The sequence below is a fragment of the Panthera leo genome, chromosome A1, assembly GCF_018350215.1.
Source record: "Panthera leo isolate Ple1 chromosome A1, P.leo_Ple1_pat1.1, whole genome shotgun sequence".
Lineage (NCBI taxonomy): Eukaryota > Metazoa > Chordata > Mammalia > Carnivora > Felidae > Panthera > Panthera leo.
The window spans coordinates 108512658-108532032 of NC_056679.1; the positions used below are offsets into that span (position 1 = coordinate 108512658).

The following is a 19375-nucleotide window of genomic DNA, read 5'->3' on the forward strand; positions in this document are numbered from 1 at the left end:
CTCTTCCATAACCAGAAAAAACATTCCTCTCCTCCAGATCATAATTAGTTTATTCTGTGTACACAACCTAGATTTCTCATTAAAAGGGCATGCTCTTGGGGCACCTGGGTGGCTCAGTAGGTTGAGTATCTGACTTTAGCTCAGATCATGATCTCACCTTTCGTGAATTTGAGCCCCACGTCGGGCTCTGTGCTGACAGCTCAGAGCCTGGAGCCTGCTTCAGATTCTGTGCCTCCCCCCCTCCTTCTCCCCCTCCTCCACTTGCACTCTGTTTGTCTCTCTCAAAAATAAACAAACATTAAAAACAAATTATTTTTATAAAAAAAAAAAAAGGACATGCTCTCCAGTGCCTTCAGGCCTTTGCATATGCTGCTGTTCCTACTGCCACAAAGCCCATTACTCCTTTGCCAACATCTTGGCATCCTCTACATACTACATGACCCGGTTTAAACAACCCTTCCTCTGCCCCAGAAAGCTGCTACCCTTTCTACAGCACTAAGCAGATCAACCATAATTATTACTAGATAAGCTCACCTCACTAACAAGTTTCCTAAGACAGGAAATGTATTATATATTCATCTTTGTTTACTTAGCATTCAAAAAGTTTGCCAAACTGGGCAATACATTAGATTCTTTCTCATCAGACATGTTAGATCCTTGGAAATACGTACTCAAGAAATATGAGGGTAGGCAGAATAAGTTACTTTTCTGAACGGTAAAATCCAGAGGCAGAGAGGAATAATAACCACCTCAACAACTAAAGAATTTTGAATAGGTAGCAATATATGCTACCTCCTTGAGATTCAATTTGCTCTTCTAAAAAATGATGGGAGAACTACCACAGAATCACTACACAATACTATGTACCAGAAACTTTAAGTTATATCATTTAAAGTTCACATGGCCCTATTACACAGCTACTCCTTCTGTTTTGATACATGGTACAGAGTCTTGTGAAACTTAATTCATACAGGTAGTTAAGGACTCAAAACGCACGTGTGACTAGTAAAAAGCTCATCTCCTTCACACTGCCTTATCTCAAGGGATGAATTAGATCACCCACGTTAGGTGAAATTTCAATATCATATAACCCTTAAATCTTCCAATATCTACCAATTATTGAGCAGTAGCAGAGATACACAATAAAGGCTTTTCAAAATATCAATAGTAAATTAAATCTAGGAAAGGAGTTTCTAAGCCTCAAAATTTTAAGTACCAAATGAAAAGAAAAACCAAACAATATATGAAGGATTAAGTACCCTTAACAAATCTCCCTCCAAATACAACTGAAGTGTGAGATTTAAAAAAAATAAAAATAAAAAAATAAAAGCAAGCAAATGCATACCGCATGGCACAAAGGTAAGAAATCAAGGCCAACAACGAAGTGAAAGCAAATACCAGGAGACAGGCTACCAGATTTCTCAACTCTAGAGACTAGACCCTCTACTTTGATGGTTGTAGGAAGTGAGAAAGTCAAGAAATAGAAAATCCACCAAAAATGGGAAATCCAACAGGAGACTTACTCGTGAAGTTCAACCCACTTACTTGAACCCTCACTGTTAGGGGTCTGGAGGAAAGGGCCCACTCTGCAGAGGAAGACAGTAAGAAAACTTGCTTGGCACTGAGAGAATGGGGGTCGGGGGGCAGGTGGAAAGCAACCAAACAAACAAAAAACATTTTCCCTAAGAATCTAAAACGTAAGTCATCCCTCATGCAGGTCTGTACTTTAAATCTGTTAATACCTTAACCATGTAAGTAAATTTAAAGGTATTCAGGACTGGTAATGTACATATGCAATGGGTAAAAACAAACCTAAAATCTCTTTGCAAGAATGCAACTTTAACCTAAACCTCAAAAACTTTCCACACCTAAAATTCAAGACATATGACCTCATGGACAAACATACTTTCTCCCTCAAAAAACAAGGGAAAAAAAACCCCAACTACAACAAAACCCCAACACGAGAACAAATAATAGACATGATGAACAATAACTGCCAGAAAAAGGACAACAGACTCATACTTGCAAATACTCCCATGTATTTTAAGTATCAGAAAATATAAAGTTATAATAAAAAACCTTCAAATAGAAAGAAATTTGGAAATGAGCCAGAGATTATAAATAACAACTAAGAAGATAAGGCTTGACATGGACAAAGAAAAAAAAAATTCTCTCAAGTGCCCTTCCTCCCCAGTGCCAGGCTAGCAAACAATGAGGAATAAGCAAAAGCAGTGTTCATTTATGAAAAGGATCACAACATGGTGAGCCTGTCTGAAACATAAGAGCAGAAGAAAGGCCTAAAACTGGGGGGCGGAACAAGAACACTTAGAAAAATCTTCCAAGAAACCAATCCCAATCCTAACCACAAAGTGAAACTAGAGAAATTTGAAAGCATTAGTGAACTAAAGGTAACTGTAATAATAAAAAAATCCAAACCTAGCTCAACTCTAGCAGAAGAAGAGGTGTGGCAGGCTTAAACACTATCTATCCTAAGTCTCTATTACCTTACACACAATGTGTATCATTAAATCCAAAATAATGAGTCATATAAAAATAAAAAGGGTAAAGAAACAAACAGCAAAAACAAACAAAAATCTAATACACTGCTACAAGACAAAGCAAACAATAGAGCAATCCATGAAAATCAGACATGACCCAGATACGGAAACTATCAGAGAATTTAAGGCAACTATGAATGATATAATAAAGGTAGAAAGGTAGACAATATGAACAGATAAAAAATTTCAGCAGAAATAAAGAAAATAATAGAGTAAAATTACAATGTGAGAAACAAAAAACATGGTACTAAAGATGAAAAAGATGTTATGCAACTGAATTAAGAAGTAGTGAACTTAAAAGACAAAAAAAAATTACCCAAACTGAAATACAGAAAAAAAAAAGAGAGAGAGACAGCAAAAAAAGAAAGATGAGGGAAGTAAACAGTGTATTGAGATGTAACTAAAAAAAGTATTACGAAACTGGGAAGATAAGGCCAAAAGAAATCATACAGGATGCAGTATAAAGTCAGGATGAGATTAAAAAAAAAAAAATGGAAATCACAGAAGATACAGATAGGCTGAAAATATTTAACCTATACTTAAATTTCAAGAAGGAGATGACAGAAGAACAAGATCATGTCCAAAAAAAAAAAAAAAAAAATGAAACTTTGATTAAAACAAAAACAAAACCCAAAGAGGTCCAACAAATCCCAAGCAGGATAACTGAAAAATACAAATACAAATTCATACAGCAATGATAAAAAGACTTTTAACACAGCCAGAAGGAAAATGATGATCCTCTATAAAGGAAGGTCAACTAGATTAGTAACTGACTTCTCAAAAAAAATAAATAAATAAATAAATAAGTGACAGAATGGGACTATATTGACTGCTGAGAAAAAAAAGGATTCTCCTCACCAAATTGCATTCATGGCACAACAATACTCAAGAATGCAAACACAGTTTTGATGCTGACACTTCGTAGTCAAACTTTAGACTTCTTCTTAATATCTATGATTTTGTACAACTCTTTCACACTGGAAAAAAAACTGATTACTAATGACGTTTATTTATACGTATATTAGTAACTATACTATATTAACAATAAGCTACAACTTTCAATTATGTCCAAATATATCTTTAAAAAAATCTTTTTTTAATGTTTATTTATTTTTGAGAGTCAGAGTGAGAGCAGGGGAGGGGCAGAAAGAGAGGGAGACACAGAATCTGAAGCAGGCTCCAGACTCTGAGCTGTCAGCAGAACCGGAAGCAGAGCTTGAATTCACAAACCACGAGATCATGACAGGAGCTGAAGTTGGACACTTAACCGACTGAGCCACCCAGGCACCCCAAATAAATGTATCTTAAGGTGCAGAATTTCCTTTCATAATATACATATACATGTTACCTATCCATATATAACAGCTTTAACAATATCAATATTACCACCAACATCCTGGTACTACATAGTCTTGTTTCCTAATGATTTATGCATATACTGTAATAATAGTAATTACATACTATCACATAAATGTGATACATGTTTATGTATGTCTAATAATGTATGTATCTACACACACACACACACAAAATTTTTAACATTGCCATTACTACTAAAAATAAGACCACTGGCCCTTTCTGTCCTTATGACTTATCCCATTAGAAATGCACAGACAAGGGGCACCTGGGTGGCTCAGTCATTTAAGCAATGACTCCTGATTTTGGCTCAGGTCATGATCCAGCAGTGGGGAGAGTGAGCTCTGTGTTGGATTCTGTGCTGGGTGTGGAGCCTACTTGAGATTCTCTCCCTCTTTCACTGACTCTCCTCGGCTTGCACTCCTGTGCTTTCTCCACAAAAAAAAAAAAAAAAAAAAAAAAAAAAAAAGCACAGACAAAATACTGCCTTTTAAAGTAACTAGAAACAATAAATCTTGGTAGAATTATACCAACAATTTTACATATATGAAATTCACCTGTCTTGTTTTTGATTAAAGATTACATTTTTTCCCTCCTTTATGAATTATTTTAAGTATATAAAAATCTTTGTATGGCTGAACTAATGAGGTCAGTCTTCTTTCTCAGGTTTCTTCTAGCTCTTCTTTTTTATCCTTCCACATGTATTTTTGACAAAATCACCACCATACCTGATGGTATTTTTCAGTGGGATCTCATCAAATTTACAAGGTATCCAAAGGAAAATTAATAATTTTATGATAGGAACTCACTATTTAAGAACATGGTTATCTCATTTTTTTCAAATTTCTTAAATTTATAGCAAAGTATTTTTAAATTTTTTTAAAGTTTTTATTTATTTTTGAGAGAGAGAGAGAGAGAGCGCGCAGCACAAGCTGGGGACTGAGTGAGAGGCAGACACAGAATCAGAAACAGGCTACAGGCTCCCAGCCGCCAGCACAGAGCCCAACACAGGGCTCGAACCCATGAACCATGAGATCATGACCCCGATTGAAGTCAGATGCTTAACTGACTGAGCCACCCAGGCGACCCTACAGCAAAGTATTTTTATGTCAATGTATTCTTCTCTTATGTGATATGTATGTGTATGTGTGTATAAAACAGGTCAATTGCTTCATCTCCCTAAAAAAATCTGCTGGGATTCTGATGGGGATTGAACTCAATTTTACAGGAATTTAGGCAATATTCCTTTCTCAAAAATCCTCACTCTCTTTAGATCTAAAGATTTCAAAATTATTTACGTTTTATATACATGTTTCCTACAACTTTTTTTAGATCTATTCTAATGTATATGGACTTCTTGATGTTTACAACTGGTATGTTCACTAAATTACATTTTTCTAAATACCTGTTTCTCATAAATATAAATACAGTTGATTTCTGTATATGAATAAGCATCCTGTGACCGTGCTAAAATCACTTATTAATTCTAAAAGTTTATGTGTATATATTTTTTTATTTCCTACATACAAATCATTTCATCTGTTAAGGACAGTTCTATATTTTCTTTCCCAATGTATCCTCCTTCCCTTCCCTAAATTCCCCTAAGCACTTCTTAGCCAGGGATTTTAGTAATGCTGAGCTTTCCATATATTCCCAAATTCCAGGATAAAATTTTCAATATTTACTGTATTACCACAGATACCTTTAATAAGGTTATGAAAGTTTCCTTCTTTTCCTAATTTGCTAAAAGTTTCAAAAATCATAAATGGGTTTTGAGTACTACCAAATGCTTATTCTGTATCTATATAGATGATCATATGACTCTTTAATTACATTACTCTAATTTTCAAATATAGACATACCTCAGAGATATTGCAGGTTTGGTACCAGGCTACTTTAATAAAGCAAATATTGCAATAAAGTCAGTCAAATAAAAATTTTCACTTCCCAATGCATAACTTCTGTTTATAAAACACTGTTGTTTAGTAAGTGTGCAACAGCATTATGTCTAAAAAACAAAGTACATTCCTTAATTAAAAAATACTTTGATAAGCAGTGTGGAGGTTCCTCAGAAAATTAAAAATAGACCTACCCTATGACCCAGCAATAGCACTGCTAGGAATTTATCCAAGGGATACAGGAGTACTGATGCATAGGGGCACCTGTACCCCAATGTTTATAGCGGCACTCTCAACAATAGCCAAATTATGGAAAGAGCCTAAATGTCCATCAACTGATGAATGGATAAAGAAACTGTGGTTTATATACACAATGGAATACTACGTGGCAATGAGAAAAAATGAAATATGGCCTTTTGTAGCAACATGGATGGAACTGGAGAGTGTGATGCTAAGTGAAATAAGCCATACAGAGAAAGACAGATACCATATGGTTTCACTCTTATGTGGATCCTGAGAAACATAACAGAAACCCATGGGGGAGGGGAAGGAAAAAAAAAAAAAAAAGAGGTTAGAGTGGGAGAGAGCCAAAGCATTAGAGACTGTTAAAAACTGAGAACAAACTGAGGGTTGATGGGGGGTGGGAGGGAGGGCAGGGTGGGAGGGAGGACAGGGTGGGTGATGGGTATTGAGGAGGGCACCTTTTGGGATGAGCACTGGGTGTTGTATGGAAACCAATTTGACAGTAAATTTCATATATTAAAAAATTAAAAAAAAAAAAAAAAAAAATACTGATAAAAATGATAACCATCCTCTAAGCTTTCAGTGAGCTGTAACCACTGATCATAGATCACTGTAACAAATATAATAATGAAAAAGTCTGAAATACTGCAAAAAATTACCAAGAAGGGATAAAAAGACACAGAGGTGAGCAAATGCTGTTTTAAAATGACATCAAAAGAATAGCTCACCAAGGGTTCCACAAACTTTTAATTTGTAAAAATACTGTATTTGAGAAGCACAATAAAGCAAACTGCAATAAAACAGAGTACCACCTGCTAATTCAATCAAGCTTGCAACTCTGGAAATAAATTCAACATAGTCGTGATAGTTTATCCTATGTACCACTGGGATTTGATTCGCTAATAGTTTAGAATTTTTAGATTTTTCATTAAAATAAACAAACAAACAAGCTGAGGTGCCTGGATGGCTCAGTTGGTTAAATGTCCAACTCTTGATTTTGGCTGAGGTCATGATCTCAGGGTTTGTGAGTCCAAGTCCTGTGTTGAGCTCTGAGCTGACAGCACAGAGCTTGCTTGGGATTCTCTCTCCCCCTCCCCTGCTCATAGGCTCGCTTGCTTGCTCACTAGCTCTCTCTCAAAATAAACATTAAAAAACAAAAAAAACCCCACTAACCTGTGATAATGCCTTTCTGTGATATGATGTTCTTGTCAGGTTTTGCTATCACAATCAAACTGGGCTCTCACACACTTACTGTCACTTATATGTCAATAAAAATAAAATTAAACTGGATGCATTAAAAAAAAAAGGCAATTAGCCTTTCTCTTTCAAGACTTTTTGTATTCTTTCTTATTTCAATGTTGGAAAAACTTCACCAGTGAAACAATGTGGGTGGATATTTCCAAATGAAAAGGTCTGTTAATTACAGATTCACTTTCTTCCTATAATCAATCATGAAGCTTTTCTGCGTGTATGCATGCATGAGCTTGTTTTGGTAAGCTGTATTTTTCAAGGAATTTGATGATCTAAAATTTAAAATTTAAGTTTTAAATAATTTTTTTTATTTCTATCTTATAATGTGAGTGCATGAGCACGGGAAACAGGAGCAGAAGTAGGGAGGGGGGGAAGAAGGGAGGGAGAGGGAGAGAGGGAGAGAGACAAAGAGAATCCCATGACCCTGGAAATGTGACCTGAAATGAAATCAAGAGTTGGATGCTCAACCGACTGAGCCACCCAGGTGCCTGATATTAAGCTATGCAACATGTTTTGTTCTTGACTACTTTTGACAAAGGTTTATCAAATTTATTACTCTGTTCTGAGAAACAACTTTTACTTTTATTGATTCTCTTTAAGTTTGCTTTACATGTCACTGATTTTTTAATTTATCTTGTTTCTTGGCTTCTAATTTCTGTAGGTATAGTTTGCTGCTCTCTAATTTCTTGATGTGGATGCTTCATTGAGTCTCAGCCTTTCCTTACAGCATTAAGGCTTAAATTGCTCAGCTAAGATGCAAGACGAATTTCATACATTTTGATATATCATCTTCATTCAGCTCCAAATATTTTCTCATTTTCATAGTGACTCTCTGACAAGTGATTTAAAGTATATTCCTGGGGGTGCCTGGGTAGCTCAGTTAGGCATCAGACTTCAGCTCAGGTCATGATCTTGCGGTCCATGGGTTCACGCCCCACGTTGGGTTCTGGGCTGACAGCTCAGAGCCTGGAGCCTGCTTTGGATTCTGTGTCTCTCTGTCTCTCTGCCTCCCCTCCTCACACTCTGTGTATCTCTCAAAAATAAATAAACGTTAAAAAAATAATAAAATAAAGTATACTCCTGAATTTCACAAGTTGCATTTTGTTCTAGTTGTTTTTGTAATTGGTTTTTAGATTTTCCATGGTGGTCAAAAAACAAACTAAAAATTAAATTCTTTCTTGAGATTTATTTTATGTTCCAGAGAATAGCCACATTTAAAAATAATCCATGTGCACTTGAAAAGTAGATGCATTCTGTTATTAATGGGTGTAATGTTCTCTACAGAACTATTGGGCAGAGGTTCAAATCCTCAAAATCCTTACTGATTCCTCATGCTTGCTTTATCACTTTTAGAGGGATGTTTAAATCTCTCACTGTCCTTGTGGATTTGTCAAGTTTTCTTTTTACTGATGACCACTTTTTATATATCTTATAGCTGTGTAAATAAGGGATGTAAAAATCTAGGAGTGTTTAACCTTGATACATGTTTATCATTAGGAAATACTGTTTTTGCATTAAATAATGCTTCTTGCCTTAAAGTACACTTTGAGGATTGGAGACACACCAGCTCTTTCGGTTAATGCTTTTAAGACACAACTTCTTCCATATAATTGTTTTCCCCTTGCTCTTTTTTTTTCCTCCTCCACTAATGCTCAGCCAGAAGACTGAGAAGTTCTGTTTCTTCTCAAACTTTATATTTACACTGCTATTTTTTTTCAAGTGGCATATAATTGTGTTTTAAAATTTTTAATCTGGGGCACCTGGGTGGCTTAGTTACTTAAGGGTCTAACTCTTCATTCTGGCTCGGGTCATGATCTCACAGTTCCTGAGTTGGAGCCCTGCCTTGGGCTCTGCAATGACAGCATGGAGCCTACTTGGGATTCTCTATCTCCCACTCTCCGTCCTGCCCCCACTCACATGCACGCATGCTCTCTCTCTCTCTCTCTGTAAATAAACTTAAAAAAATTAATCTGATAATTGCTTTTTTACTGGAATACTTATTTCATTTAGATTTATTGTAATTTCTGATATAATTGAAGGGAAATCTAACATCTTATGTTCTTTGATCCTATTATGTTGTTTCTTCTCTCCTGTGTTTTATTTTCATTTATTATTCCATTTCTTTTTTTTCTTTTTAACTAGGTTTCATGCCTAACACAGAGCCCAATGTGGGGCCTGAACTCACAACCCTGAGATCAAGACCCAAGCTGAGATCAACAGCTGGATGCATAAGCAAGTGGGCACCCAGGTGCCCTCCAATTCTCCTCCTATTAATTGTAAGCTGTATATTTAGATGACATATATGCTTGACTTATTAAAATCCATTATTAGTGTACTTACCACTTTCTAGAAAATGCAAACATCTTAGTATTCTTCACTCCATCTCTCCTTTTCTTATGTCATGTGTTTAATGTGGAAAAGACACTTAAAACTGGTTTCTGTAGTCAGTACACATATAAATTCTTTACACTGCCCTTATTTCTTTCTACCTATCTATGCTTCCATCTGTGATTCCCTCTTGCCTGAAAAACTCCCAGTTAGTAAACTGAGTGCCTGTCTACAGATGAAAATGTTCTTAGCTTTTGTTGGAAAATTGTTCAATCCTTAACAAACGTACCTTAAATTTTTGCTATCAGTAGGTGTTTTACCAGTTGTGGTGGTTTAAAAGTAATGTATTTTCTTTTTATAACTCTGTTTCTTGGTTTCCGGTTTTACTGTAATGTGCTTATGCCAAAGTTTCTTTGTATTTATCCTGCCTTGAGATTGTAGAGTTCTAAAATCTGTGAGTTGATTTGATAGTTTTGGAAAATTCTCAGCCATTCTCTCTTCCATTACTTCTGTCATGTTTTCCTTCTATGAATCCAATTACTCATGTAAGACCTTTTCTATTATCTGTCTCCTACACTCCATCATGTATATTTAAAGTTTTTTCTTCATCTGTTCATTTTCTTCCTGCTTATAATTCAGTTCCCTAACCCACTACTCAGCCAAGTTTTATCTTCTGTAAAACTCACCTACTGAGTTATTTTCATTTATAGATGTTTCTAGTTGTAGAAGTTGGAATTCATTCTTTCATTTTACAGTTTCTAATCTTCTAAATCTCTCCACTAAATCCTTGTAATACCCATCAGCTGTTTTAAAATCTGCATGTTACCTCTGATATTTGGATCTCCTGTGAATTTATTCCTTCTGCCCATTTTCCCTCTGGTTTCTCTATACTTTTTGATGTACTCCACAGAGACTTTACCTATTTCATCAACTGTCAAATTGTTTTCCAAAGACAGTGCATCACTTTCTATTTCTACCAGCGATGTTTGAGTGCTTGAATTTCTCTACACCCTTGCCAATACTTATTATGATCCACCTGTTCTCTTACTGTTCTTTTACTATCTGTGGGGAAACAAAGTCTTCCCTGGGCCTCTTGTGCTTCCACACATTTTGCTGCATTGGCCAAGAATGCAGAGTCCTAACCACTCATTAACTGGGCCATTTCTCAGAGCTGTGCTTGTAGTTAGCAATCCTGAAGGATGAGATAATGTTTCCTGCTGGGGAAAAAAAAAAAAGCAGGCTGCTCACTATAAAAGCAGTCATTCCCCAAGCTCAGTGATTCTCAGTTGCGATGCAAACCTACTATGTGTGTGGCATCAGTATGGGCCACCCAGCATTGCCTCTGTGGGACCTGGGAAGCAAGAGGAATCTAGAGAAATATGCTAATGATATGCTGCTTGCTAAACTACAAGTAAAAAAGTTCTCTGTTTCTGACCCACAAGTCTTAAGTCTTCTGCCAACATATATGAAATAAGTAAACTACCAGATTACATAGTAATCAAATCCCACACGTGATAATTATCTAGTTTAGCATTTTTATTGCTATTTTAACACTCACCCATTTTTATGCAATCAATAACATCAATAAAGCTTATTCTTTTTCCTATTTCACTCTCCCTTTTCCTTCATTTGTATTATTTCTATTCTATCACAACATATAAAACTGTAGTGTTTCCCTCACATCTCTACCTGTGTTTTAGTCTTACCAGTACATTTATAGATTTTCAACATTCATCTTTGTTTCTTTTACTGAGGTTGTCCCAGTTATTTCTCAGGTGGATTAAATATCCTCCAGCAGATTCCTTAAAACAGCTCATGGGTGTGTTCCCTAAGTTCTTCTATGTTGAAAACTGTTTTCCCCTAACCCTGATAAAGATAGTGTGGCTGATATAAAATCATTAGTTCATACTTTCTTTTTAATTTTATTTATTTTTCTTATTAATGTTTGAATGCTTCTATTTAGTTTTGTGTGTGTGTGTGTGTGTGTGTGAGAGAGAGAGAGAGAGAGAGAGAGAGAGAGAGAGAGAGACAGACAGACAGACAGGAAGAGAGATAGAATCTGAAGCAGGCTGCAGGCTCCCTGCCCAAGAGAGAGAGACAGAGAGAGAGAGAGAAAGAGAGACAGAATCCGAAGCAGGCTCTAAGTAAGGGAGAGGGAAGAGGGAAGAAGAGGGAAGAAGAGGGAAGAAGAGGGGAGAGGGAGAGGGAGAGACAGAATCCGAAGCAGGCTCCAGGCTCCCTGCCCAATGCAAGGCTCAAACCCACTAACTATGAGATCATGACCTGAGCTGGAGTCAGATGCTAACTGCCTGAGCCACCCAGGCGCTGCTATACTTCCTTTTTTTAAAATGCTGCTCTACTGTCCCTTGTTTTGATTGTCCCAGTGGTATTTTAAATGTTTGAATCAGTTCAATTTGTTTGCCTTTGAAAGTTATGTGAGGTTTTTAACTGTAAGCTTCAAGGATTTTTTCTTTGAAATCAAATAGTTTTATCAGGAAATGTCCTGGAAATGGTAGTTATGGGCTCATTTCCCCAGTTCCCAGCAGACCCTTTGCATGTATAGATCTGAATCTTTTTTAATTTCTAAAGAATTTTCATTAAGTATTGTTTTTTAAACTTTTTTTTTTTTTTTTAACGTTTATTTATTTTTGAGACAGAGAGAGACAGAGCATGAACGGGGGAGGGGCAGAGAGAGAGGGAGACACAGAATCTGAAACAGGCTCCAGGCTCTGAGCTGTCAGCACAGAGCCCGACGCGGGGCTCGAACTCACGGACCGTGAGATCATGACCTGAGCCGAAGTCGGACGCTTAACCAACTGAGCCACCCAGGTGCCCCTCATTAAGTATTGTTTTAAATATAGTTGCTTTCCATGGATTTCTCTGTCTTGGAAGTGTTAAAATTATGAACATTATCCCTTCATTGCCTAACTTTAATTTTCACTGTTTTCTCTGACACTTGTTCTATTCCAGCTTTGAGATACAATTCACATGTAAGATTGTTTAAATTCAGGGATGACTGGGTGGCATAGCTGGTTAAGCATCCGACTCTTATCTTGGCTCAGATCATGATCCCACAGTCCGTGGGTTCAAGCCCCGCATCAGGCTCTGCGCTGATGGTGTGGAGCCTGCTTGGGATTCTCTCTCTTCTTCTCTCTGCCCCTCCCCTGCTTGTGCTCACTCTCTCTCAAAATAAATATATAAACTTAATAAAAAAAATTAAGATTGTGTAAGTTTAAGGTATACAATGTGCTGATTCAACACATTTAGATGTGAAATGATTTATCATCATTGCCTTAGCTAACACCTCCATCACATAACTACCATTTCATTTCTGGGGTGACAAAGTTTAAGATCTGCTCTCTCAGCGGCTTTCAAGTACATTAATACTTCTGACACCTTGTACTTCATTCTTTTTGTCATTTTCATTTAGTTTTTTCCTTTTTTTTTTAACTATAGTTGACACACAAGGTTAGTTTCAGGTGCACAACATAGTCATTTGATAAGTTTATACATTATGCTATGCTCAGAGCTACCATCTGTCACCATACACATTATTACAATATCATTGACTACATTCCTTTCATTCCCATGACTTACTCATTTCGTAACTGGAAGCCTCCATCTCACACTCCCCTCCTTCACCCATTTTATCCACCTCCCACCCTGCTTCCCCTCTGGCAACCATCAGTCTGTTCTCCATATTAATAGGTCTGATTCTGCTTTTTCTGGTTTGTTTTTTTTTTTTTTTTTTTTTAACATTCCACATGGGTGAAATGTTAGTTGTCTTTTTCAGTCTGACTTATTTCCTTAAGCATAATATCCTCTAGGACCTTCCATGTTATCACAAATGTCAAGATCTCATTCTTTTTATGGCTGAGTAATATTCCATTGCATATATACCATATCTTCCTTATCTATTTGCCTATAGACACTTAGGTTGCTTCCAATTCTTGGGTACTGTAAATAGTGATGCAATAAACACAGGAGTGAATGTATCTTTTCAAACTAATGTTTTTGTTTTCTTTGCGGAAATACCGACCAGTGGAGTTACTGGATCATATGGTATTACTTTTTAAAAATTTCTGAGGAACCCCCATGCTATTCTTCACACTGGCTGTTAACAATTTACATTCCGACCAACAGTGTGTGAGGATTCCTTTTCTCTACATCCTCACTAACCTTTATTTCTTGCCTTTTTTGATAGCTATAACATGATATCTCACTGTAATTTTGATATGTTCAATGTACCTTATTAAACTTTCATTTGAGTGTATTCTCCCTGAGCCATCCTTAATTTGTTTCTAAAATATTTTTTTCCTGTATCTTCAATTACTTTACTGATTTTATACTCTTTGATTCTATTTTTCTTCTCATTTTCTTTTCTTGGTTTTTGAATTCCTGATTTTATGTTTTTAAAAAGTGTCCTCGAATGCTTGACTGAATATGTTTATCTCTAAAGTATGGTCAATTTTCATCTGCATGGTTTTTTTTCTAGAGTGGGGATAATTGGTATGTAATGAATCTGTTTCTCATTTTTTTTGTAATAACTATATGCATTTATTCACCTTCCCTTTTTATCTTTTTGTGATACTGGAATGTTTTACAAGATTCCTAGTTTAATAGGAAATTATCAAATACTTTGAGGTCCAGGTATTTTAGGATACTTTTTCCTTTTGTTTTGCAGGGTGGGAGGTGGGGAAAGGCATCGTAAGACTGTAATTTTGTTTTCACTTTGTCTTGCAGAAACCTAAAATTTCCCAATGTGTTTCTTTCTTCTTTAGCACTTAAATACCTTTGTCTTAACCCCGAAGATACACACTTAGAAGACGACTTTAGCAAATCATTTCATTTTAAATGACTTCCCTGTAATCCGTGTTCTGATCTATGACACACACACACACACACACACACACACACACACACACACACAATTTTACATTTTGTGTGGAGTTAGTCCTTCTGGCAGTGCAGGTTAACCTTAGTCCACTTGTTAGCTTCCATCTTGTGTGTTTTCTGCAAATCTGCTTGGTTGGCCTTTGCTCACCACAAAGCCTTGGATGGCTGAGGGTTGGGAAAAGACATAGAGTGGGAGAGATAACATGCTGAGAATTGGTGGGTTTTCTCCTTTTACTTACTATTACTTTCAAAATTTGTCATTCTCTGCTTCCAAGTTATGCCATGAGCATGGTATATGTGTACAATTCTTTCACTCTTCTTGTAGTTCTGCATTGTATTTGGAGGAAATGTTGGGAGACACTTTGTTAACTGGTTATCACTGTCTTCTGCTACCCAGAGGAGTCAGTTCTAAAACTTTTTAAAAAGGAACTAACAAATTCTAGAAAGCAATGCACGTTAAAAGTTAAATAATGTTGTCATGGGGAAGATCTTTCTACTAATAAGCATGACCCTAACCAGAAAGTTCTAAGAGGAAAATACCTTTATAGATTAAAAAAAAACCTGATGTAAAATTCATTTTAACTTCAGTGAGAAAATGATATATTTACAACACTGTATAAGCAAAAGGGCTCATTCCTTAATAAAAAGCTCTTAATAAAAAAAAATTTTTAAATAAAAAGAAGAAGAATCCAGATAGGAAAATGGGCAAGACAGAATAACAGTAAGAAAAAAAAAAATGCCCATAAATAGGTATATGAAAGTACGCACAAGTAAGCTGCAAGAGGGACATTTCCTTATAATATGTCAGATTAAGAAGACTAACTTAACAGGTGATCAGGAAGATGTTCATTACCAGGCATTCCCAATCACTAGAGGAGTTACTAAAATTTGTACAAATATACAGTCAAACCATTTGAAAGAACTTATCAAAATAAGAAACATTTACTTCTATCATATTTGCAATTCTACCTTTAAGGAATGCTAAATAATTTCATCTAAAAAAATACAGAATACCAAAGATTTATACTGGTACAAAATATTTAATACATTTTTATATATCAAAAGATATAATATTGGGGCACCAGGCTGGCTCAGTCAGTAGAGCATGGAACTTGATCTTAGGGTCGTGAGTTCAAGCCCCATGTTGGGCGTGGTGCATACTTATAAAAAAAGATGTTGTCATGGTGATAAACCAAAAAAAAAAAAAAAAAAAAATCAAGATTCATAGGACATTTTGATAAAATCCTTCAGAAATATCAGAAATAAAAATCTTAAAACTATTTTGTATTATCTTTTCCTATAACTTATAAAGCATTTTTTTTTTTTTTTTTTATTATGCTGCTCATCAATGAAATGAGGTTTCGGAATTTAAAAATTACCAACCAACCTACAATCAATCAATCAATATTTGATGTGATTTTTTGGTAATTTTTAAGATATTATATACACACAATTTTTTTTCTGAAACATCTTAGTATAAATTGACCCCAAAATATGTCAATATATATTTCCTAAGAGCAAAGATTTTGTATCACACAACCCAAGTATATTTCTCAAAATCAGCAAATTCAGTATTATCTAATCCACAAGTCCATATTCAATTTTCATCAATTGTGCCAAATGCATTTATAGCCACATTGCCCCTCTGTGTCCAAGATTGAATACAAGATCAAGCATTGTGTTTAGTAATGTGTCTTTTTTTGGTCTTTAATCTAGAATAATTCCTCAGTCTTTCTCTGTGTTTTTTGACATTGGAATGTTTAGAGTATAGGCCAGTCAATGGGTAGAATGTCTTCAATTTGTTTTGTCTGGTATTTTCTAATGACTACATTCAGGCATGCATTTCTGGCAGGAAATTCTCACAAATGTGATATTTTGTCCTTCTCAGTTCATCATATCAGGACTAGTATGTTATCAGCTTGTGCCCAGACTGATGGTGGTAGCAATGATATTCATTATAGGGGTACCTTCCATGTTACCCCATTAGAAATTTGGTAATTTTTCCCTTCATAAATGATTTGTGGAGAGATATGTTCAGATTATGTAAGTATTTTGGTTTCTCAAACATTAGCCCCCAAGTCTTAGCATTCATTAATGATTTTCTAAAATCATTTTTTCTGTATTTATTAGTTCACATTACATTATCAGGAAGAACATCTCCCTCATTCATTCATCCATATCTGGAGAACTTATAAATTCTTATGTTATATACAGGGGTATGATTAATTAATATGAATTTTTATGTGGATTCTCAAATTGTCCCAGATTTGGCAAACAGGAGTCCTTTTAATCTGGTTCCTCTGTCTTTTGCCAGGTTCCTATAATTCTCTGAGTTTTTCCTTGCTTTTAGGATGGATGATTAAAATATTTTATACTTTGATATAGAGGTAAGTTATAAGGATTATACATTTGTAAAATCTCAACAACTTGCACACTTAAAATAGATGTATTTGTGCACATCACTCTAGCTAGCAGCACTGTGCACTGTCTCCAATGTTATGAGCAAGCAATTCTTAAACCACTCTGTGTAAATAAATATAATGATAATAGAAATCAAGTTTCTCACTGGTAGAAAAAGGAGGTACAAAAAAGCCAAGAGGAAAGGCCAGAATAAAGTCTAGGTATCAAACACATATAGAAAGAAAGATATATGTACACATAAGTGTGTGGGTATACATACACTCACAGATATATTTTCTAACTCTGTTTATTGAGAGGCCCTATAAGCAAAGAGGTGCTTGGAGCAATGAAAACAACTGGCAGCCACATCATGGCTTTAAATACTATCCTCCAGTAAAAGCAAGCAGGTGTCCTTAGAGAAAAGGCTAACTTCAGATATGGGAAGAAAAAAGCTTTCCCTTTGACCTAAGGGAAAAATTAATTTAATAATATATGAGTGATTAATTTCTACGTTATTAGCTTAACATAGTGAACTAAATACTTAAAAATGATTAAGACAGTAAATTTTATGTTGCGTATTTTTACCACAATAGAACCAAACAACAACAACAAAAAAAAATGCACATGAGAACACTGCAGTAAAAAGCACAATTCTTTCCTGATAAAGTAAAAGAAATACAAAATAGATCAAATGACAAATCAGTGAGAAAACCAGTACTTCTTGAGCTAGTTTTCTTGCCATGTCCCTCAATACATTTACTTAAAAGGGAGAGAGTTCTGAGGCCTTACTAGATACACTATACATACCAACACTTAAACATAATACATAGTCCAAGCCTTGAGCAAATTTCAATGGACTTAACATTCACTGAATACTTACTATGCAAGCAGCACTCTGCAATCCTAACAAAGACACAAACTAATTAAGACCTAATTTTTGTCTTTAGGAGTTAAAATATGAAATTTAGGACAGTCAGTGCATGATAATGTAGGTGATCGAGTTTGTAGAAAACAAACTATTTGAAGATGTGCATGACAACAGCACCATAAAATGGTGAAATGGTTTAGTTTTGATGCCTGACAATAAAATCCTTCATTAAGAATGCAATCTCACTTCTCGATAGTTTAAAATCAAATTAGATGACAGGATCATCTACATGAGATGCTAGGAGGACAATGAGTCGATCGAGGTCATCTCAGAACAGGTTAAAACAAAGCTGTGTTTTTGGTTCTTTTAATGCTTAGAAAACAAAATAAAGTTAGATTTTCTAACTTTACATCAACTACCTAGATTTCTTAGGAAAAAGGATTATTCCTTAAATATACTCTAAGTAAAAATATTAAGATCTAAACCACTTCTTACTTGGTTATAATTTTGTGTCTCTTTGTCTCTCTTTCCCTCAAGTCCAGCACACAGATTGATGGATGTTAAAAGATTATTAACTAAATTGAATCAAGGAAAAGAGAAAACACTTGAAAAATCAGGGTGCCTTCATTTAAAATTTCTGGTAAAACTAGTAAAAGAAATTACCAAATTTGTAAATGTTGTATGTAATTGTATCATTTTCCAAATTTTCTCAAGGATCAGGAAAAACTTAAAGTAGGTAAAAACATATCAAATTTGGTATATAGGTCTGATGCTACTTAATATTTTAAATGTCACAGTAATGGAACCTCCTTCAGTATTTAAAAGCTTACATTTAAAGTTGAAACTCAAGTATGTAAAACAAAAAACAAAGAAAAAAACAATTCAGCATTCTTTAGAGTTCTTACCACAATCATTTCTGAAGGCTCTAATACAAGACAATCACATCCTCTTTTTCCTCCAAACTGCTTACCAAAACTATAAAAAAAAAAACAAAAAAACGATTTCTTTAGCAAAGATTACAGATAAAATATATCATATAGGGAAAAAAAAAAAAAACCCCAAAATCCTAGATGTTAACCAAGAAATTGTAACCCTATCACATATGTGAATAAGATTTTCTTAAAAACAAAATCACCTTTCTTCTTGTTTACAGATATAAGTGATCTCAACAAAATTCTCTGTAAAAATTCTTTTAAAGTATCTGCCTTCAACTCGTCTCTAAAGCTAATCATAAAAGATACTTGCCTAATCTCAAGTTTTGATTTTGGTATAATGTTGAATTAAAGTAAAAACACCTAATAAAAAATGAAGCCACCACTATAAGAGTACTTTTATGAAAATAAATTATTATAATATTTTGGGAGCAGTAATAAACAAAAGATACAAAGAACTTAGAAAATATAGCCACATTTAAATACATAAATAAATGTAGTAAGATAAAGAGGTGATTTATTTTTCAAAAACAGTGTTGGGAGTCCATGGCTAGTTCTTTAATAAAAACTAAACTGATTTAGTTTTCAAAGAAAATATATTTCTACATTCTTTACCTGGGAGAAAGATTTCTCAGCAAATCAAAA

The 19375-nt window shown here is 35.0% G+C and overlaps 1 protein-coding gene across 7 annotated transcripts in view; it reads right to left on the reverse strand.

Annotated features, from left to right (window-relative positions):
- RAPGEF6 (Rap guanine nucleotide exchange factor 6) overlaps positions 1-19375 on the reverse strand; it is a 188104-nt gene that overhangs the window by 123460 nt on the left and 45269 nt on the right. For all 7 annotated transcript variants that reach the window (XM_042934431.1, XM_042934443.1, XM_042934451.1 and 4 more), the window contains one exon: positions 18704-18773. In XM_042934431.1, coding sequence (XP_042790365.1) covers positions 18704-18773 — 70 coding nt within the window. The remainder of the gene's footprint in view (positions 1-18703; positions 18774-19375) is intronic.